The sequence below is a fragment of the Phalacrocorax aristotelis genome, chromosome 2 (assembly GCF_949628215.1).
Source record: "Phalacrocorax aristotelis chromosome 2, bGulAri2.1, whole genome shotgun sequence".
Lineage (NCBI taxonomy): Eukaryota > Metazoa > Chordata > Aves > Suliformes > Phalacrocoracidae > Phalacrocorax > Phalacrocorax aristotelis.
The window spans coordinates 47210621-47234815 of record NC_134277.1 but is presented as its reverse complement, the minus strand read 5'-3'; the positions used below and the strand labels follow the sequence as shown (position 1 = coordinate 47234815).

General features: G+C 42.5%; 1 protein-coding gene across 1 annotated transcript in view; it reads right to left on the bottom strand.

The window, feature by feature from the left end:
- The window catches only part of SH3BP5 (SH3 domain binding protein 5), a 54103-nt gene that overhangs the window by 13911 nt on the left and 15997 nt on the right, over positions 1-24195 (bottom strand). Inside the window, exon 4 of the mRNA XM_075083370.1 lies at positions 6578-6742. Within this exon, the coding sequence (XP_074939471.1) occupies positions 6578-6742 (165 nt within the window). The remainder of the gene's footprint in view (positions 1-6577; positions 6743-24195) is intronic.

Sequence of the window (24195 nt, the reverse complement as noted above, 5' to 3'; positions counted from 1 at the left end):
AAAGACGACAGTCAATTTCAACTTGCTTGGAGTGCTGCTCCTCTCAGGGAAACTGTCATGTCCTTTCTGATGCCTAAATGGAAGCGTGAAACTGATACACGCCAAAGCTGAACTGCATCAGCATCAACTAGAAGCTCTTGCTGCCACAACTACAGGCCACGTTTTACTCATCTGCACACACCACTGATTATTAAACAAAGAAGTTGCTACAGAACTTTACAAGAAACAAAGGTTTCCAAAGGCTCTTTTGATTATATATAAAATAATATACTCAGCTCCAACACCCTTCAACTATTTATATATAAATAAGGCATCCACTTTCAAAGAAAGGTCAAAAAAAAATAATCTACCAGATTCATAACAGGCTCTCCTCTGCGTCCTGAAAACAAGCTGCAGCCTCTTATCTTGAACAACTGTTTGAAAGCTAGGTTAATGCAATGACTTTCCCCAGTCAAATGTGTCAGACAAGGCTGGTTTTAGCATGGAAGTGTCTTAAATTAAAATGCAGTCTCCAAAGACTGCACAGAAGCTGGTTCACCTCCTTGTAGCGTGGCAAGGTAACTGCAATTTAAAAATGCTGGAAGCTACAAAATCATGGAGCATCTGGAATATACTAACGGTCAATTAAATGTCAATCCCTCGCATCCATTCTTAGAGCAAAATTAGCATCAACTTTGATATCTGGGATGAACCACATGGTAAATACTACCAGCATCAGGGTCGTAAAGCAGGTTAGGTGTCCAGTATCGTGTTGATTTTGCACATCTTTCATATCAAACATCACAGAAATGCTGAACCCTGCAGAACTGGGATTTGAGGGTGACAAATGGTAAACACCTTAAAATATCTGACAAAACACGGAATTTGCTGTCAGCCATATATATCCACGTTCATTACCCTTTCCAGAAAGAAAAACATAAAAACGCTGTATACTTCAACCTTTTGAGAAATCACTGATGTAAGGAAAACCGTCTCCCCCCACTCCCTTGTTCTCCTATGGTCATTCTGTCATCGCACTGACATTACCTGCACAAATCTGCGGAGATGCCAGAGTCAGCCCATCCCCTTCCCCCGGGACGGTGGCTCAAGCTGCATGCCCAAGGCTGTGGATAATACCTGGAAGACTGCAAGGTATCTCTGTGGAGATCCATCGTGTGCCAAGATGCGTTTAAGCATTTCATTCAGACAAGAAGAAACAGAAAGATCACCCACCCCTCCACAAAAGCAAAGTGGGCTTTAAGTAGAGAAGCTGTCCATCACGGCAGGTGGACAGAAACAGACTGCAAACCATGCTGCCACCTCTACATCTGGGAGGTTCAATGTAAGACCAGCTAGGGAAACCCCTTACCTTTTAAAAAGGTCTTAGAAGACCACTGACAAGGCTTGTGTGGGAAAGAAGTACTTCTTATCAGACCTAATAATATGGTTGGGGAAGAACAGTCTTATATGGACTTACAGACAAGTTTCTGGTCACAGCTACTGAATAAGCTGTTTTGCCTAATAAAAGTCACTGTGCTTCTATCACCAACCTTGCCTTGTTGATGTTCCTATGTGATCACAGATGTAACAGCATCACTTAGAAAAAGGCAGAGATAAAAGTGAGGATGATACCTCTTCAAACTAAGACTGCTCAAGACACAGCTCTCCCCCCTTACATTGTACCTACTATTCATACCATTGGCGTGAGCAGGAGATGTACTCTTACACAAAAACATCCAGAGTGGGTGAACTTCTAGGACGCCCATACATTCACTAGACATTTCTGTAGCCCACACCTGTCCTTAATTACTAGATCACCTATTCCAGGCAGAATTCATTCTCTCAGGTAGCACAGACTACCAGATAAAATTATTGGAAAACAAAAACAAACAAACAAAAAACCCCACCCAACACAGGTATCGATCAATTCCTCTTCTCTTCTTTCCCTACCCTCTATTTCCAACTCAGATGTCCAGGAAAGAAGGTTGGTATAGAGTATATATTTTTAGTGAATAAGCCTGTACAAGTAGCTTTGTTGCCCCCAAAAGATTTGCATGATCTGAAGTCAAAGATGGACTCCAGGCAAAATTTCAGTTATAACAACAGATGCAAAAGAAAAATTTATCAGGGAAATTAAGCAAAGCTGCCCATCTAATCACTCTGGACAACTGTTTCTTTCTCAAAAAATTAAACTGATACCTATTCTAAGCAAAGAATTAGAAATAAGAGGTAAGAGACAATGCAAGATCAGTAAACCAGGAGGACAGAATCAACAATACAAGGGATTGCATTTAACCCCTGCATTTCCAGGGTGAAGAGACAGACATTACGGCAGGGAAGGACATGGATATTTTTGTTGTTTCTCTCACAGACCTTTCTTTCCCCTCCCTTTTTCTCCAAGTATTTCTATCTGCAGGAAGTATCTCTTCTCTCTACATCACATAAGTACCCACGCATTTTACACTGACAGATGGCACTTCACACTATAATATCAAAGGGAGCTTCACAAGCCAAATTAAACCAAGAGGGAGCATGTCTCCTCCCTCTTCACTCTCCCCTCATCCCTTTCCTTTTAAAATGTCTCATGATCAAGAGCCAAAACATTTCTTCTCCCTGCCAAAATTTATGAACTGAACATATCTCAGGAACGACTGTAAAAGCAGAACCTTTTTAAGACTACAGGTTGCATCGACAATTAGAAATTAGAAATTTCTCTTGAAATTAATATAGGATCTTCCTTTCTGCTCCAGCTTGTCTCAAACTTGAGGTAACACGTCTGTCAGCACTTTCCTTCTGTACACATATACGAATGATTTTCAAGAGGAGTGTAAATGTGAAGATCTCTCTTCTTCATTCCTCCAAAATTCTCCATCCTTTGGCCCTTTTATAGCCCTGCTCTCTGCACCCCAAACTGCAGCATTATAATTCAGGGTACTAGCAGGTAGACAACACACTTCCACTTCCCAAAAACATTTTCTCCAAATTTTAAAGACAAACTGCAGTTACCAAGAACGCAGTAAGCTAATGGCTAACAGCGAACAGTACTTTTCTTCTCCAAGCAGCTTAAGAGCTCATCAAACCTGACTACATGCAAGCTAGGTGACTACACTGTCATTATAATCAACAGAGAATTCATCTTACAATGAACTTGCCCCTCTGGTCACGTGAATTATTCTCCAGACACCATCACCTTACTCATCTGACTATAACGGAAGTTTAGGCAAGTAACTGGGACACCTGAAACTGATGAGCTAAATCCCAACCTAAGTGTCATTACACTAGATCTGTGGAGAAATTGACATCTAGAAAGAAAACCCACATGAATTTACCCAAAAATACACATCAAGTTAAGAGTAGAAGTGGGTAAAGCAGCTGCCTGACTTGCAGGTTCGCATCACAGTCCTGTGCTTCACTGTGGTCAACACATCGCTCAAGCACAGACATTTACAGGGATCAGTTGCATCTTCACAGGCAGGCAGGCATCCAGCTCCTATTTAGGCACCCAGCTTCCTTTGGAAACACAGCTCAAACTGCAAGGTGAAAAAAAATTGCTGAGTGACAGCCTGTACTCCCTGTACCTATTCATGCTGGTCCTGCCTGCTCTGCGAATAAAAACATCTTCCACATGTTATGCTTCCAGTCCACCAAGGATAAGGAAAATTTCAGTAGCTCTCCCATTTCTCACCAGTTTAATTATATGATTTTCTATATCGGTGGCTACAAAAGCCTTGTTTATAGTAACCTGTTAGTCTGACACATTAAAAGTAGTGTTAGTAGCTTTCCAGTCTACGAAGAAATCAAAAAGCAATTACAACATGCAACCCTTATCTCCATTTCCTCCCAGTGAGGGTCTGCAAACAGCATTTCCTGTTTGGTACACTGGAACCCAAGTCTTTGCCCACATCCATTGGGCCAAGTGCAAATTTCCATACATGCCTGTATAAAACAATAAGTGTCTCATTCGTTCTCTTGCCTGCCCTTTTCCTTTATGCTCCCTGTTTGCATTGGTTGTCAGCTACCAAGCTGCTACAGGGCTCAGGTTTTGTTCCAACTTCAGATTAATTCAATATAGCCTGCCACCTCTGCCTAAGAAGAGCAAATAAAAACACTTTACCCTTGCCTGACATTTCTATCAATAGAGAAACAAATTAATTAATAGCCCACTTCTAAGATTTGGCACAGAGGTGCTTTTCTGCACTTGATTCATTGCTGTACAAGGCTCAGTGCAAGATTATTCTCTGCCCAGTACAACTGTCCTTTATAAATACACGCAAAAAAACCTAGCAAATCCAAACAACTAGAGTGCAAAAAACTTTCTCCAAGAGTGATTTTGTATGTGGAAGTAGAGGAATTCTACTTCTTAACCCTCAGAAACAGTTTTTTCCATTAGTAATTTCTAATCTACTTAATAGTTAACAAATGATTAACAGCAACACTGCGGCAGTCAAGCAGAACTTTTGTTCTAGTAGATCTCATCCTCCAGCCTGTTTTCATTCATAGCTTGGTGGGGAATGTTGATGTTCTCTGCTCCTTGAGACCCCAATTATTCTGTTTACCTCACTGAACACTAAGTGCTTCACCAATTGCATGCACTGAAACCATGGAAGTATTCACTCTGCTCCTAAAGAAGTTATAAAATAAAACTCAGTTAAGCCCTCCAAACAAACTAATGTTGGGTCTATTCAGTCAGGACTTCCAACAGCATTTTCACCCTTCTTGGCTCTTGCCCTAGCCTCAAGACCTCCAGTATGGCCAAAGAAAATCACAAGACAAACTTCCATGTAACTTTTTCAAAATCTGCTGCTCCCTGGAAAGGTGCAGATAGGTGCTTTCTGGGAACTGAGCTTGCCCAGACTATTTTAAGCCCTAGGAAGTGTTGGGTAACACACTTTCCATTCAAGGAGCCATCAGCTGCTCTATACAATCCAGTCCTTGCCTAGGAGATTTTGTAACTGCAGTAAATAAACCTAAGGTTCCTATTTACTGTTCAGCTGTAACCATCAGAGACAGTATGGTTTGAATCAGTCCTCTGACAAGGAGATATTCTGCATTCAGTGATGATACATATCAACACCACCAGCATGACACCAAACACTGTCAGCAGCCATCTTCTGCTCTAAATCACTGGGTTTGCCCTGCTCGGGTATACTCCTCTCACAGACTGTCAGGGAAGGGTTGCAGAAGGACACAGGGATCCCCTTGAAATATCCAATGAAAAGAGGAACCCATTTGAAATCTCAAAATTGCTAGTGTTTCTTTCCTCACCTGCCCCAACACAAATTTTCATTATGTCAGCTAGAGAGAGGCAGCTGATATGTGGTTGCTACCACCCCCCACTAGATCTGAACAGTTTAGCAGTCAACTCTAAGCAACTCCATTAGATGCTCCCAGTATTCTCACCCATCTACTCCGAGAATCAAAAATTGTGTACGTATTTCTGGGCTTCGCTCATACTGAACAAGGATAACTAGGGAAAGTGACAGCTGCTGGTGTCCTGGTACACACACACTGCAAAGGTGGGGCTCCCTTCAGAAACATGCAGAGGTTAGCAGACCTGAAAATACCTAAAGCCAACAGGGACAGTAACACAAACAATATCCTGGAGTTTGTTTTCTCTTTTTTAATATATACCAGGTTTTCCATCTCTCTCCTACAGAGCCAACATCCTTTTTGTTCCCTGTTTCTTCATCAGGCAGCTGGTTTTTACAAGTCACACTGAAATAGAGGCTTTCTTATAAGTGAGAATCTTCTGCAACAGAACAGAGCTACTGCATTGAGGACTGCAAGACAATAGAAACATTGTACAGCACACTAGCACATTTGGGATAGCAAAGTTCAGCTTCACTGGCATGTTAAGGGAACTCTGACAGAACAAAGGTTTTTAATTTTTCTTTTTGGTTCTTTCATGCTAAAAAAAGAAATCTGCTTTTTTTTTTCAATAGACAGGAAAAAAGAGACACAGCAAATGACAGGAAAATTCTTCCTGACAGCTGCTAAAATGAATACTGCCTTTCATTGTCAGACAGTACATCTCTTCTGTAGATTTAAAAAGACTTTACAAAGGAGGTAAAACCTTGTCTAAATTTAAAAGTTAACTCAGGGTAGAGCAGTATGCAAGCTTAAAATGCAACACATTGAGTAATCCTACATTGAAAAACACATTTCCGAAGTGCCTTGTTCAACTTACTCCATACTAAGAACAGGTTATACCAAAATTGGAACACATCCCTGTTTTTCCAAAGTAAGAGTTTCCATAACACATGTATTCAGGAATATCCATCCCTATGCAATTATTCTGGCATAACTCCACATGCAGATATGCCTTAAGACATTGTTTATCCCTATTATATAGATGGTAATTTTTTTTCTTTAGAGAGCTACTCCACTAGCTACTCGCACAGCCAAATATAGTTGTCGCAGTAGCAGCCCAAGGCCCAAATCATTTAACCTTAGGCTTCATAATTATCTGTAGCTTCATTTCCTACATGTCATGTATCTGGACCAATACAAAACTTTGGTCTTTCAGAAACTAAGGCTCATACACCACAGGAGAACACAAAATGTGGAAAAGACAGATGCTGGGGCAAGTCTATATTACCCTCTGAGTAGCATGGTTGAGCATCTCTTGCCAGGCAGAGTCAAACTGACGTTTGTCATCTTCCAGTAGCCTCTGCTCAGCTAGCGAAATGGTCTCTTTTGCAGCACGCAGCACTTCAGTGGCCCTCTGAAAATCCTGAGTCGCCCTCTGAGCTTCCAGCTGTGCCTAAAAAAGAGAAGTTGGGATCAGAGACAAAGCAATACCCACAGACACGTTTAGAAGAGCCACCACACTAACCCCGGGTCTTCAAAAACACCACGCCAGCATTACTGTTTCCCAATCTTTTACTTGGAAGTGACACACATTTCCTCACTGGAGTAAGTACTGCTAAGACAGCAGTTCTCACCCAAACAGGTGATTTGCAAAGAACTGTCTCATTGTGTTGGTCATCAAAAAACACACAGCTGATGGCCTACAAATAAGGTATTTCTCTCTCAGCCAGGTGCTTACGTTGCATAATCACTGAGAAACAAAACAAAAGAAAACGCAATAGCAAACTTGTAGCACGTCAAGAATATGTTGAGAATGGCACTCCCTGAGTTTAGTCAGGGTGGATTTTTATCTGGTGCACCATTAACCGCACTGAGGAAATGTTTTGGAAGTATTACATTGTTATAAAGCATAAACAAGTTTTCTGAGAAGGTGGCTTCTAATTCTTCGGACATTATCACTGGGACACAACTGATGCAGCAAGTCCACACTACACAAACACAGAGGTAACCAAAGGAATTTAAAATGCATGTAAAACACAGATAAAGGCCCTGCTATGTCCTTTGGAAACTGCTGCTTCTTTTCAGCAAAGTAACACAAAGCTTGAGCTTGAAGAGACCACTTTCAAGTGTCTGCATGGAAGCAGGGGAGAACAGTGTCTCCTGGTGAACTGTATGGTTCTTGCTGTGAGAGCAAAGACTCCTCCAAAACAACATACAACCTTCCCAGCAAAGCAAACACAGCTTAGAAGCCGTCTAGTCAATGAGCTGTGATCTCTCTTTATTCCAGACCAAAAAAAAATTCTCCAAGACACTGCATTTACAGACCACCTTCATCTCTTCTGAAGGTTTTAACAAGGCTCTCACAATACCCAAATCCCACTCTGAACAGTCCTCAGTAAAATGCTCACATTCCATCTTGCAGGCTTGGAGCCACCTCCATTTTTCACAGCTGAACAGGGTCCCTACCACAGCAGCAAGCCCTTGCCTATTCAGCCCAAAAAGGGAGAGCAGCCAATAAGTCAGCAATAATGGTAGTCATGCTGCAGGTTTCAGTAGTACCGTGGTGACAAGTCATCACAGAGTTCAGCAGTCTGCAGCGCTGCACTTTAGTACCAGTGGCAAATCTCAAATGTTCAAAATAGGTGACCCTACAACAAATAGACAAAGAATATCCATAAACAAATTATTGGTGTTGGCTGGGTGTGGGTTGGTTGGTTGGGTTTTTTTGTTGTTGTTGTTGGTTGGTTGGTTTGGGTTTTTGGTTGGTTTTTGGTTGGTTGGTTGGCTTTTGTTTGGGTTTTGTTTATCTTATTTTTTAAAAAAAAAAAAGATGTCCCCTCTTTCTATAGTTATCACTGAATGACTAGCAAGTTTAACATTCAGGCTTTCAAACATGCAGGTTTCACATTGTTTTCCTTCACCAGAAATTTTTAATTTCTGAAATTTTTTATTTCTGAAGCTTTTGTGTTCACCTGCTGTCTCAACTATATCAGCACTTTGCTGCTGTAGAGCCCTTTTGAGGTTGATGCACAAATACCCTGTTTAGCTCAAAAGTAAAATCTTTACCTGAACTTTTCTATATCACATATTCCATAAATTTCTATTTAATGTAGTATTTTTGAGCTGTTTTGCACTGAAACACCACCCTTCAAATGTAAGCTTCACATCCAATTAATTGTTGAACATCCAGTACTGTGAAGACAGTTTTCATTTACACTTCAATGATTTTCTTAAAAATAAACTGGAATTACCCAGTTTATACCTATGGGAAATGTCTTTGACCAAACATGACTGACAGAACAAAATAATGAATTAAACTGTACATGTCATGATATACAGAGAGGGAGTCTGAGGCTGAAACAGGGGAAAGGACTCTGACTACAGAATACTAAGCTGATAAAGATGACACGTTATCAATAAAGGAAGAGTTTTTAGTGTTAAGAAATGGTGGTCATCTGGGAAGTATCAGGGATTTTTAGCCACGGAATGGGAACTAAGTAGAACAATAGTGCATTTCTCCAGCAAACAGCTGGGCTACACCTCAACACCAGCTGCCCCAAATACCTTTACACTTGAGACACCACAGTTATTTGTAAAGGTAATGGAAAAACCCTTCCCTCCCCGTCCTGTGGCAGGGGAGACAGACTCTTAATTTAAACACAAGTCTCAAAAGGAAATAAAGCACACTAAGTTTCCCTCACAGTGTCCTGAAATAGCAACAAGCTCTTCTTACTTCCTTCCCCCTATCACACAGAGAGGTACTTCACCCCAAAGTGACCATGGAAAAATAGGAGTTATGTGTCAGAGGTCCTTCAGCTACTAGCTGGGGCAGGAAATCAAAGTCATCACAATCAGTGCAGCAATTTCCTTCCAACCAAGGTCCTTGATGCACTTCCTTCTGAAGTGACTGCTTGCATTTTCCACAGAAGAGAAATTCATCTAACCATGCCCTTTGCTGTTTTTGGGCAGCTTACACCACACCACCATGCCTACAGCCTTCGTGAAGAGCCAGGGCATTAAAGTGTTAATTTCCATGCAGGACTACACATCCCAAAGCAGCACAGAGCTTTGGGCCAATATTAGTGGATGAACAGCATCCTGGTGTAAATTCATCGTTAATACGCTCTCTTAGAAAGCCTAAGGAAAAAAAACCACACGTTACATCTCACCACCACCCCAGTCAACAGCTGCCTGTTTCAAACATATTAACACATTTTATAAATTAAGACTAAGTCTGACTAAAGAATATTTTAATTTAGCCAGTAGCTAACCTAAACCGTGGTACCCACCAAGCACAGGAAAGCTGAGGATCTTTAAACAAGGCCTAACCTAAGGTTCCAACAAAGGACACAGCAAGAAGCCTGAAGCTTAGGCCCCAAAATATCTCTGACATTTCACAACTTTTTTTTTCTTCCAGTAAGTTTGACCTATGCTAGTAGAGGGATCAATTGCAAATAAAGGCCAAAAGTTTTCCATAAAAACAGTTTGAGATGGGATTTTAACAAGTGAAATAAAATGCAGTAAAAGCCTGCACCAAGCACTGCAGAACAGTGCTGAGGATGTTGGGAGGAAGAACAGGACTGATTTTCATGGAAGACCCTATAAGAAGGAGCCAGGTTCCAGTAACTCCCAGGCAATAAGGCCATCAAAGCCTAGCCTCAGTGAAGACTTCAGCTCCATGGCTGCCCCACTGCAGGAGCGGGCCTGCCCACACAAGAAACAACTTAGAAATGCAGGAAAAGACTGGCAACCCATTCCTAGCACAGGCAGAACCGCACCAGCGAGTAACTGCTTTCGAAACTCTAGTAAAACCAGATCCCAGGGGCAATGCAAGCACAGAAGTACAGTTTTCTCACTGTAACTGCATCAGCACTTGAAAGTTTCTGTTGGCACAGATACCCAGGTCAGAGATCAACACATCTAAGCCAGCAAAAAGTCTGCAGAGCATTAGGAGCTGAGTTACTAAATCCCAACAGAAAACAACATTTAGTGGTTGCTTGCAGTACTAGTAGCTCTTCTGATCACGCCTCTAAAGCACAATTGGCTGCACAGCAGAAAAATGTTCTTTATGATAAGAAAACCAGAAGCTAAATTTACAATTCAGCTAGATATCTGCTGGCACCTGGACTTCTAGGACATTGAGAGCTGAAGCTGTGAACAGGCAGGCCCATAACTCTGGCCACATTCAGCTTCATGCCCCATAACTCTGTGGGTAAATGGAAGACTGAAACAAAACCGTACTTAAATATTGTCTCCCAGCTGTATCTGTGGAATGCTACTCTGCATGGCAGTTTGGAAACTGTTTTGGAACACAAAGCGCTTTTTTGTTTATGCAAAAGAGTTAGTCCAAATAGCAATTTAGCTCCAACAGTTATCTGAAGTCAGCCTAGTCTTATTTTAAGCAACTTACAGAAAGCCTGGGAAAGAAAAAAAAAAGAGCCAAATGCTAGGGTAAAGAATTATACAGTAGTCATTAAAGACGCATCAACAGGTTTGTGGTTTTCCAATGTGAAAAAGACTACTCGAACACTTCTTAGTTAGTACAGTTACTCAATAATTAGCCTTCATTTAAAACTCCCTCCAGCACATACAAGTTGTTCTGCACCATCACTGACAGACTGCTCTCATGCTCTCAACCTCAAGCCTGCAGGTCACTCAGTTTGATGGAAGCGACAATAGCATATTCTTCACATGCTTTTAAAAGCAGAGTACAACAGGAGCTCACGTCTCTGTTCAGCCTCCTGACGTTGTGTATGAACTTCATTATTTTAGACAGTGGTTGCTTCTCTCAAAAGACCAGAATTCAAAATTCAAATGAATGGCTGAAAACTAGGTTATTTTGCTTTCAAGCACAAACTGGTGCTCAAGTTAAGAGAGGTTTAGCCCTGGGGTAGCACGAGGGAAAAAGTATTAGGGACCACAGAATGGCAGGGGTTGGAAGGGACCTCTGGACATCATCTTGTCCAACCCCACTGCTTGAGCAGGCACACCTAGAGCAGGGAGCACAGGAACACGTCCAGTGGGTTTTGAATGTCTCCAGGGAAGGAGGCTCCACAACCTCTCTGGGCAGCCTGTTCCACTGCTCTGTCACCCTCACAGGAAAGAAGTTTTTCCTCAGATTCAGGTGGAACTTCCTGTGTTCTAGTTTGTGCCCATTACCCCTTGTCCTGTCACTGGGCACTACTGAAAAGAGTCCAGTCCCATCCTCCTGACACCCACGCTTCAGATACTTATAAGCATTGATAAATTCTCCCCCCTCAGTCTTCTCTTGAGGATGAAGACAAAAAACATCTCCAAGGGAGTTTGAAGGCAAGTGGGATGTCAACTTTCTGCCTGTCACCCATATCACTGGCACCTGATGGAGTCTACCCAATATAAAAGTGAGCATCTCTTTCAAAAAAAAAGTCAGAAGGAGCTAGGCCAGTGAAACCCCTTATCGGAAACAAGAGAGCTTTGACACCTTGGGAACTGGGGAACCCATGTCCCAGCTCCCACCGCCACAGTGACCAGGAGCTTGTTGTGCCTCATCATTAGTGCTTTCTGCCAGGAAGCTCAACTGAATGTCCTCACCATTGCAGACCCTTCCCCTATTAGCATAAAATATAAAATGGGGCCCCTTGAGAAATGCAATTAATCAGCCACAGAGATCTCAGCTACGAAGAATCCCACCACCACAGCAGTCTCTGTCACACACCATTTGCACAAAGCACCTACTCCTTCTGCTGCTGTGTTCATCCCTCCTCTGCAACTCAGTACTCTACAATCAACCTGCTACAAACAAGCATCCCACAACAGTAAATCCCAACAACAAGCAGCACACCCAAGAGTCCAGCTCTGCCCACTCAGCCCCCTCCTCTCTACCTCTCCTCACAGCCAAGAGCTTTCTCTTCACCACTGTCCACCCTGTGCCCTTCCACATAGGTGATCTCCTCTCACCAGCTCATCCACCACTGATCTCCCTGCCTCCGATACACACAGCCCCAAACTTCCCAGCCAGCTCCCAAAGACTCAGAGGTGACACGCAGTAGCGGCACCAGCAGAAACAAATGGAGCACTGCAATATAAAATATGACAACTTTTAAAATAAACAATGACATAAAATTACCATCAGGGCTCGTAATTGCAAGCTATTAATGTATTGGTGAAAGAAGCTCAGTCCTGACAAATCACTTCTGGGGGGATAAAAGTTGCACCCTCATGGGCAATCCTCTGCTTAGTCTATAGAGGGCCTTGCACAGAAGGGGACCATGCACAACAGCTGGATCATGTTGTTAGCTAAAGACAGTGATGAAAACAAAAAAGCTAGGCCATAGCAAGCTAATAGAAAAGAAAAAAAAACCAGGCACTTTTTAAAATGCAGTCACTCTTCTGGAATTGGCAGCAGCATACAGACAGATTTTTCAGGCCAGCAGACACATCTGCTTGTTCACTTTCAAGGCAGAAAACCCTGTACTCTTCATTATGAAATACAATTTTCTGTTTAGTCCACATAGCTTTTATTGCCCCAGTCCCCCTTGGTAGTCAGAGTCCTTGCCCAGCTGACTTAACAGAGGATTTTTCCCACCCTACCATTCATTGCTTGAATATTCTGCATCAGCATCAACAAAGACATATACCCCTCTTCCTCATTTCACCTGATCTCCAATTTTTGTTTTTGCCTACCTAGTTATACAGGACTGCACAATATCACTGACACCAAAACACAGTGCAACACAGCTATAGCATTCCTGTGAGGTTAGCTGACATCTAATACACCCTGGTAGACACTGCCTAGCCTCTGACCCGTGAGCACATGTGCACGCAGCTAACAGCCAAGCCAGGTTGCCAGAAATAGATGCAGAGGGGACATTTTGTGGGGCCAAGCCTGGTACAGAATTTCTCCCCTTGGCCAGCCTCCCTCACCAGAAGACCAGACCACAAGTGCTAGTAAATTCATGAAAAGGGCATCACTAACACAACCAGCAAATTTCCCATTAGAAATTACAGCAAAGGTCAGTTACTTTCAATTATTTAAAAAATTGGCTTCTTATTTAGCCAGGTGAACCTATCTCATACCAAGCTGCCAAGATCTTGATGCCCCACTTTCTTTCAGCATCTCTGCACTATTGCCAATAGAAGGCATGAACAATCTCTGTTTATAAAAATCGCTCTAAGCTGGAACGTGAAGGGAACACACAGCTGCTGCTCAGAACAAGGCACCAGCACATCACGTGCTGGCCCAAGGCCTTTGCTCTAAAAGACACTTGTTAATGTGAAACCAATGTCTCTCCCACTCATTAATGTTTAAAACAATAGTTTAATTGCTATCAGCAAATGCTTACTTGCTTACTACCAAATAGATAATGATTAACTGGCTTCCAGTCACACTCTTCAGAGGGAAGCAAGTTTCAGATGTTTCCATTCTGGGCCCCTTTCATTCATTTAACAACATCCCACGGTTAATTTGCTGTGCAAAGTACAACAGGGAATGTGTTTTAAATCAGCAACTTTCCTCCACCAGGCGCCCACCAAAGTTGCCGTAGCACTGCCTGTCTTCAGGGATCACTCTGATCATGGTGACCACACCACAGCATCCTGCACAAGCTTCTGGCAGGGATGAGGACAGCAGGATCACCACTCCATGACCACAGCATACCTATCTTGCCCACCACTGCAGCGGGTTCAGTAATTTGGAAGCCTGCAAGGTAAAGGCAGTAAGTGCTTGCTACAGCATTCACAGTAACTAGCCACTGAGTGCTGCTATTTTGGCTCCAGTTTTCCTCAGCCTGTTTCAATGCAGCTGGTAGCCGGTAACAAGAGCAGCAGCCCAGACATCACAAGGGCCTATAAGGCTCATCATCCTAACAACAATCTTGATACCAGCACAGCTGCGCCTCAAGCAAATCTGCAGATGATACTGAGTTAGAGGAGGTGGTTGAATAGGCAAATCACCTCAACCCAGATGGACCTTGTGAAACTCGACTGGGACAAGAGAAACCTCACACAGTTCAACAAGGAGAAGTGTTGAAGCCCTGCACCTGGGGTGGAATAATCCCATGATTAGCACTGATGGGAAACTCAGCTCTGCCAAAAAGAACCTGTGCATTACAACCAACAGGTACCAGGCTGAAAAAGCTGAAAAGGTGCACCTAAGGCAGACCGTGCCCTCGGCTACATTAAGGGCACCGCAGCTGGTCAATCATGGGAAACTATCATTCCTCCTAGCTCAGTGCTGGTGAGGTTGCACGCTGAATACTACATCCAGGTCCCACAGTTCAAGAGGGATGTCAAGACAGGGTCCAGAGGCCTACATTGACTCCTACAAGGAGCGCTGAAGGATGTGGGTTTTTTCAGTCTAGCAAGGAGGAGACTAAGGAGTAATCTAATCAGCTGCCAGCTAAAACTTGAAGGAGAGCTGCAAAGATGAGAGAGTTGAACAAACGCTTCTCAGCTGTATTGGATGGTATAACATTGAGCAACAGCCACAGATGGCAGCTTAGAAGTTTAGGTTGCACATTAAAAAAAAAAAAATCTTTCCTACCAGGAGGGTAGTGTGACCCTCAGACATGTTACCCAGAGAGGCTATAAATCTCCATCTCTGGAGGTTTTCAAGACTTGGCAAAGCCATGGTTGATGCAATCCAAGAATGGTGACAGTTCTGCTTTGAGCAGGAAGATGGATCAGATGACCTCCAGAGGTCCTGTACGACCAGCATTTCTATCAAATACCACCATTTTTTCTTACAGTTTATCAAAAAACAAAGAACATAGTTGCAAAAAAAATTGCAGTGATGCTGAATGTTCTCCTAGATTCTCAGACCCACGCATTTATTTTCCTGAATAATCAGAATAGCAATGCAGTTGGAGGAGGTGGGGGTTTTGTTTGCCTTTTTTTTTCCCCTCCTTAAAAGGACCACGACCTTCCTTTCCGCTCTCCCTGCAGACTAAAAACTCCAAGCCAAACCAGATTGAGAGTTAGTAAAAAACAAAATAAACCCACCCAAAAAACCCAGAAACCCCTTCTTGCTACAGGCCATGTACAGATGCTTATAAACAACTTGTAAAATGCAAAGCCTCGGGAGTGATCTCATTTTGGCAGATCTATGAGGCGTTTTGTGAGCTGTATATTAACCTGTGATGATTGTTTGCATTACTGACAGAAAATACAGTCTCTCAAGAGTCTAAAACACCCTTGTATTCTTTAAGCTGTTTATTGAAAAGCTATAAAATTGTACACAGGTTAAAATTTTCTTTTTTCAAAAGCAGATTTGAAGGTTTGTATTTGGGTAGAGAAGGCAAAGGGGAAGAGAGGGTGAAAATAAGACTTGCTAGGGCTTTTTGGGGAACAAACCATTTCCTCCCTGCTGCATAACTAAATGAAATGCCTGTGGAATACACTGACCAGATGTCCCTTAGTCTCTGCTTTTGATTAGGTGTCTTGTGATTTTGTGCTGGGCTTTTTGGTCCCATCTATGCATCCACCCCTCCTCTTCTAACAGCTTGATTGTTATAGAACTGACCTAACTCCTGGCTCTAGTTTATTTTCTGGTAAACCTGTAGTCTATAAAAAGGCCCAGGAAATCAGAGTAGACCTACAAAGCATGTTCTGAGAGATATCTAGCTCTGTGCTAAAGTTAGGTGATGTGTATAACTCCCTTAAGACAGGATCACAAGCCATATTCCATGAGACAAAAAGTTCAGGGCACAACCAGCAGCTTGCTTCATTATCTACTTCTCTTACAGGCAGTTGGTCTCCTCAAAGACAGAACACCACCGTCCCTTCTTTAGGAGCCTCAGAAGAAAATGAGGAAGAAAATATCTAAACATACAATTTCCTTAAACAAGCCAATCATTGCCACTGTGCACTCAGTCATTTGAAATCTACTGGACTCCTTGCTGGTTTTAATCAGCCTAGCTCCTTGCCTCAGAGGGGTAGGGAGGTGATACTCATTTGGGTGTTGTATGGGAGATACTACACCAAGCCTTTTGTCCCTCCCTCATTTTTCATTAGGTTATTGAGAGATGCTGGTCTGCTTGGAGTTACTCACACTAATTAACAAGTCTATGGCACCAGAATATGACAAGTTGTTCATCCTAATACCAACCAGACACAGCCTTCTTGGGCACTCACTGCCATCTGCTTGTTAGTTGTGCACTTGTGGCCAAAATTATAAAGCTTCTGCCTTCTGGAAGAGGAGATCATAGAATACCTCCAGGTTTCTCTCTCCAAGGTAAAATATCTTATTAAGAGAGAAAAATATCAATATAAAACCTATCCCCAACCCCACCCCCCACAATATGGACCTGCATTCTCAGGGCTTAGGCAGTGACTCAGCGAGCCTAGGGTTTATAGCTGGTTTCTAGGTTTACAGAGGCTCTGCATGCTCATCTGCACCTGGCAGCAGCCTCCTTTGCTGAAACCAAACATAGAAGCAAGGAACAAACTCCCACAAATACACGCTGTAAGATTTACACAGCCTACCCTAGTGGATTTTGCTAATTATCCAAGGAAATAAATGCTCAGCACTTACAGATGCAACAGATAGATTGAGGAGAAACACTGGATCATTGTCTCACCTAATTGCCACCAAAACAACAAATGTTTGTTGTTAGAAGTTTCCAGAGGGTTGGCAAGAAAATGGCAGGCTGGTTCTGAAAGCACATCTTGTGCACGCAAGGATACCGACATAAGCAAAGAGGCAGCACCTAGGTACAGGTTTTGCCTGGGTGATGGACTCCTTCTGGACTTGTTCTCCCAGCCCCCAGAAAGCCTCACACCCATCAGCAACAGCCCATCCTCAACAGCAAGGACATGCGCTAGAAGAAAGGCCCAGGCTGACCTTGTACAACTTTGACAGCACACTCACAGCTACTTTTGAGAGAGTCATTTTCCTAAAGGACCTATTGAAGATAAATTAATCTATTGACCCTTCATAATTTTACCTCATGGAATTATACATGTCTCCATGGCATGTGTGAGTAACGGGCTTGCTTTCTTGAAGGAAAAAGTTGGGGTGGTGTCCTGGACAAATGAAGGGCTAAGTCCATTCCTTGAAGGAAAAAGCCTAGGTAGCAGCAGGAACAGACAAAATTTCAATTTCACTGCACAGCAATAAAATTCTCCTTTAAGAACAAACCATTAACACCCTTTACTAAGTGAAAAAAAAAAAATCAGAAGCAGACACAGCTAAAGACGACGGACGTTTCTTCCACATCCTGGCAGTGAAATTTATATTCCAACAGTAGAACTGCAAGTTTGCTACAGCAGAGAGAGACTTTTCTTACATAAACTGAGTCAGTACAGAGCCATTCCCACACACGACAGAGAACTTAAGACTCTTCAAGGTAATCTTTTCCAGTAAGTACAGGCAAGAGCTCACAGATTCGTACTGTTTTATTAGAAAACGTAATGAAACACATCCAGAAGGCAGTAATCAACATCCATAGCAAGTTAGTTTTCGTAGCAGCCCCTAGCATTAGCTTTTATCACTTCATAATAAACTCCTACCTATTTAGAGCACTGTATACAATAAAGATTGGGGTGGCTGAATAACTTCCCCAAAGTTGCAAGGCTCGTGCTGCCTTCAGCAGTCATCCCTGAGCAGTTACCATACAAAACAGGTACACAGGGTATCACTCAGACCTCAAGTCTCCCAGGCTCAAATGCCAGCTACTATTTTTTAACAGATGATCCTGTCCATGGCTTACAATCTCTTGAAATAGCCTTTACTAGCGGCCAGAAAAGACTGAGAGGGGAAACAGTAAGAGAGAACAAAGCAAGGCAATCTTTCCTTTACATTATCTTTTTTTTCAAATGGTGTAGATTTGCCTTTTGGCAATAGCTATGCCAAGTACTACAGCTATGCAAAGGAACCCACAGTCTAAATCTCTTGGGTTTTTCCAAATTGAAGAGGATGCAAAATTTTGCTAATCAACTCTTCAAACAACAGCAGAGGAAAAAGGAATTAATCTCTATTTTCACATCCCAGCACCCTTTGAGAACCGCTTATACCTTCCCACTAGTTCTGGCATCTGCCATTGCATCAGTAGCTAAGAATAATAGCCAGATCACCTGTATCACTTTTTGCCTAAATCAGTTGACATCTAACAAAAAAAAAAACCAACCCAAAACTTTCCTGCCCTGGCCCTCTCCTTGTTGAAAGAAAAGAATGGAGGGCATTTCTACACCAACTTACCCCAGTATTCCAATATTTCAGACCTACTTGCCCAACACTTGTAGTACTTCACAACAAAAGAACAATCAAAAAACATTCTTGAAGGGAAGGGAAAATAATTAGGTCATTGCATTGTTGACAGTTACTGGAGAGGATGTTGAACAGCTATGCTGGCTTTGTATTGCTGCCTTCTGGAATAGCTAAGAACTGATGAATGCTTTGTGGGGTGGGAGAAAGACACCAAGAAAGAGTATTTTTTTTTTTTATCTTTTCTAGATAAATTCTTCAAAACACTTAGATGAAAACAGTATTTTCTTCTACTTCTGAAAAGAAAAACAGAAGAGGGAAGAACCTCTAATTTACAGTGCACAGCTAACAAATCTAAATAATGGAGCCCTCCAAGTCACGTCTTCTACTAATGAGAAGACCGGTTACAGTTTTTGCATCAATAGCTTATCCAAACTAATCATCCATCAACAGAATAGTGCTAACATAAAATGAAAATGTAGGATGTATAAATACCAACCAAAAATAACTAGATCCATTCACTGAGGCACAGAAAGCACAGGCAGACACTGGAGGTCTGACTTTTAGAGGGGACACATATATGCATAGAATTTATCAATACAGGTATTTCAAGTGGCTAAAACTTAGTTCCTACTACCCAAAGGTGCAAATCACATGGTATTTACAGATAGTTTTGCTACAGATGCCACCTAGTCTGCAGGAAATATGAATAACAGAGCACTAAATATGAATCAGGTAAGGATTTTTTTCAGTTCATACGTGAAGTAGCAGCTGTTAGTGTTCCCAAACACAGGGCAGATTTCCAGCTGCTCAGGGTTAAGAGGGTAGAAACCTGCCAGTCACACTGACCTACTATCCTGCATTAGCCGGGTTGATGGGAAGACACACACATTCAGGAGCTTTCCTTTACAGGATCTTCGGCATAACTTTCCAAATCTAACCAGGCAACATCTGTTATCTTCTCATCAGTTTAAGGACATCCAGTTTGAGACACTAGAATATCACACTACTCAATCAGATGACAGAGCCAGAACACAAATGTAAAACTATTTACTTAGACTTTTAAGGCCTCAAATAACCAGCAAAACCCAGCTGGTTGACCCAGATAAGTCTCCCTGAGCAACCTGCTTCCTAGGCATTGTCACAACTTTGGCCTGAAGAAAAAACACAACAGAACCATAATGCAAGATTTGAAATACAGTTTTCAGGTTTTAAGCATTCAAGTGGAGCAAGCCGAGCGCACCAAGCACAAGCTCCGTCTGGCGGCAGTGAAACACTGAACACATATGTACCTGAACACAGGGTACTGACTCCTACACGCTACTCATGGGATTTCAATCACAGCTGTGCAAACATGACAAGAAAGCACAAGAAGCACTTCATCAAATTTTGAGAGGAGCAGAACATTTTCTTTGCTTAACCCAAAGTGCATCCTAAGTTTACAAAACTCCATGCATTCCCTGGTGGAAGTCCAACAAATGACTCCTCACCCTCAATAATAAAATAACTGATGTCAGGTTCCCTTGCTTGGCTTATTTCCTCTACAGATGGGTGCCTGGCCCCACAGCCAGCAACACACCATGTGGAAAGGGAGATGAATATACTGAGAATGCCCCTGGGGATCACAGCAATGGGAACTCCACGTTTCACAAGACGACTGACGTCACATCGACATGGTTTCCCCAAGATTTAATGACGTGTTTTGCAACAAATTAAAAAAAAAAATTAAAAAAAAAGGAAAGAGCTAGTGGGAAGAAAAGGTTCAGGTCTAGAGCAGGTCCACAGGGAGCAGAAAGGGAAAAAGGGCACATAAAACTTTTTAGGCCATCAGGTACAAGCCGCAGCCTCTATGTTTCATCCTTTCAGGCATCTCTTCTCGTACAGCTCACCTACATTTCCTCTCCTTACCATTTCTTTACAGCCCTGGGCTCCCCAATTACCCACATGGCAACTTCCATGTCTCCTTTCCCTTCAGAGCACCCCAGCCATCTCTTCCCAGGCAAGGCTTGTGCTGCCTGCCTCCTCCCCTCCTGTCTCCAGCCTGCCTCAGCATTAACCAAGCCATCACATCAGCCTCCATCCCACAGACAAGTTTCTCGACCACCAACAGGTAAGTCCCAGTTCAGGAAGGAAGCTGGTCCCCTGCCTCTGGGTGGCCTTTCCACTCCACCAGCCTAAGTAATCAAAAAACAAATCACAGCCATTTCTGTATGGTTGATTTACACACCTGGGGAGCAAGCTGCTTCTCACACCATTCACCCCACCTCCCTAAAGCAGAAATTGTTACCTCCTCTACCCTCACACTACCATGAGGCTCCTCAAAAGCCACTAGGGCAGCTGCAATACAGCATCTTCAATTAAAAAGGCAAACTATCAGCACAGGCAGACCACAGATAACATAACTTATATTGCCAGCCCAGACTGATTATTGCAAATGGCCGGAGGAGCAACGTCCATACAAAATACCTTCTGCTGGCTCCACCACCATCACCACAAATATAGGTGGAAATACTCTTAGGAGCCTATGGCAGTTACTGACCCCACATTGACAGGGGTTGTTTTTATTTGATAAAAGGGACACTTTTGCACACGTCGTTTTCTACTGCTTTCTCCATGTGCAAGATGAACAAACTGTAAGAGAGACCAGAATTAACAGTTCATTACCAGCAGTGCTGCACAGATGATCATTAGTTACCAATGAAAACACAGCACTGAACTATAGCCATGGAAAGCGGTCAAGTATTCTGGATGTTTGGGTTTTTTCTTAAACCATTGGAAGGATTTGTATAAGGTTTATTAAAGTCAATTTTCAAGTTTCTGTATCCTTGCTTTGAAAATGTGAATCCACCAGATAGATTTTTGGTTTCTAAACAGTTAACCAGAAACACTCCTTCAGCCATGCAAGGTCAGTTGGTTGCTCCACTGTAACTGCGCCAATAATTTTTGCTTTCTACTAGCTTCACGGCAAGTTGCCAAACAGGAATGCAAGTCTGTCACAGTTCTGCTGACATTTAAATTTTGCATCTCAAGTTTCCTCTCCCTCCACCTTTTTTGCCAAGATAAGCTTACCAGATAATACGAATCACTCTTAACTCCTTGTTTTCTTAAATGTGAGCATGAAGGCTTCAGCTCATAAAAGTAGAATCAAAAAGGAGATTCCTTATGACATGACTATGTCCAACATACCAATGGATAACACAGTTAGTGCCTAGGAACCAGAGGGGAACACCTGGATATCCACCGCTGTTGGATCTGGACCCAGGAGCTGTCACCCACACTCAGTGCTGCCCTCCTGTCCACAGCAGAGCCAGCTGGTGCTGTGATCCCATGAGCTCTCACTCACTGAGTGAATTTGGATGGGAAACTTGGGTGCTGTGGGAAGCAACACTGGCAAGACCAGTTTTCAGTTCCTAATTAATTTTTAAGACTGATTGGCAGTTTTGCACCTCCAAGTTATGTGAATTTTAAAAGCTTTTGTCTCCTGAGCTAAGAAAGTTACCATCTGTAACATTCCACACTTGCCGCACTACTTTCAGACATGTCCAGGTGAACTCATAGAAACTGAGATACAACAGCCACTTTGGAAAGGTCCGTTCGTTTACAGGCACTGCAATCCTGACTTCTGCAAAGAATGGTATCGGTCTCATCTGCTGAGGAAGAGTCTTCCAACTAGGTAAGTATGCTTTTATCTACTTACACCCCTGCCACTTTCACCATCAAGTGGCTCAGTTCCTCCTCAGTTCCTGTTCTGCAAGGTTACAGCAGCTACTTTCCATCCTGATTCACTTTGGATATAAGATTCATCAAACCACCTGATGCAGGATTCACCCAACAACTTTCAAATGGCTAAACAACCCAAGACAAGATGTCCTAACTCCCTCTGCATTTAAGGAAGACGTATGTACCTCAAAAGGCTCTTCAAATGCACCTACCTCTCACCACTGACTACCATCAGTGATTAAGGGCCCTAAGTTTTGTGAAGACAGGCAAAATGGAGACCCAGGGTCTGAATATCTGAAAGCTCACTCCTAATAATTCTTTACCCTGTCAGTTATTTTCTTCAAACAGATGTGGTAATTTAGAATAAAATATTGCATGAGTGAAAGATTATTAGTGAGGTGAGAGAAAGGAGCTCTACTACGTAAAAAGTTGCAGTGAATGAGACAGGTTCGCTGTCCTTTCTGAACACAATCTAATTGTCCATCAGCTGCACTTTCCCTTGGGTATACCTTGACGTTAGCAGGGAAGAACCATTGTACATACCAATTCCAGCCTGTTTTTCCAAGCCTTCTCAGATAAAAAGGTACTGCTTAAGAAAGTATGACAACAACATGAAAAGAAGAACTAGTTGTAAAGCTGAACCAGGAAGAGTGACCCAAGGGGAAGCAGAACATGCATACCCTTCAACATAATTGTTCTCTGAACACTAGCTGCACGCATTAGTGAGATGCATATGGCTATGACCTAGCATAGATTGTTCATCCATTTTTGCCTGAAGCAAGTTTTCTGACACTCTGTTGTAAAAGCTAAACGAGGGTGAGGGGAATATCACAAAGCAAAACGATGTCCCTCCCAAATAAGCTCAGTACTAAAGCAGAGCAAAGCATCCACACCTACTCCCAGTTTGAGCCAGTACTGGGGACTAAAACAACTCCTGGCTCTGCAAAAAAGCTACTCAATAGTAAGAGCTAAAGCTTAATTAAAAGCAACACTCCCAGGGCTTTCATACAGGTTACAGTCACTACAAATGCATGGCTTGTTTTATTCATGGGCGTGGGAGAGAATACATTTTTATCAGATTTTTTTTCAGCAGAAGCAGAGCAGAAATGCAAGTCGTTCTGTTCAGTTTGTCCCTGGCTTCACAAGTGATGACGTACAGATAACAGTGTTTTAATGGCACCTTTCACCCAATGACCCCACAGTGCTTTTACTTCCCTTAATGAACTTGGCTTCACAGCAGCCTGACAGCTCCATTATACACGGGAACTAAGAGACAAAGTAATTTATCTATGCCATGCAGCAGCACAAAATCGGCTCCTATCAGCCCAGTGATTTATGCAATAGACCGCAGTTGCTTTTGCACAGCATCCTGTCACTAGGGAGGTAACACACTTCTCAAACTCTATTACCTGCTCAGACACTATTGCGTAGGTGCTTCCCAGCCCCAGCCCTGCAAAACGCTAAGTCAACAGTGGCTTAAGACACTCCTTTCCTCAGAGGCTCAAGCCCTATACTGTTGTTTACATTATTAATGTTTCCTGGCAACTTCACCCTTCTTCCCCATTACCTCTGGGCAATAAACGTCTAATTCTCTGACTAGTCAACCAGGGAACCAGATTACTAGCAAAAAAAAAAAAACCACACAGAAAACACAAACACCCCACAATCCGCAACAAAAAAAACACAACAAACCAAAAACAAAGAACAAAAAAAAACCTCAAACACACACACACACACACACACCCCCGAAACAAAAAACAAAAAAAAACCAACCAACCAAAACCCACAGACATGGAAGATTGATCTTCCCATAACCACCTTCTGGATTATAGGAATTTCCTATTGCTGGTTCTTCCATTGGACATGTGCATTACAGCATAGGTTAAAGAACAACATGAAAAGACAATATGCCAAATGCAAAAAAAGTTCTTGCAGCAGAGAAATACATTCAAATTTGATTAAACAACACATTTGTATCAAAATGCTCCAAAACAGTAAGGTGTGCC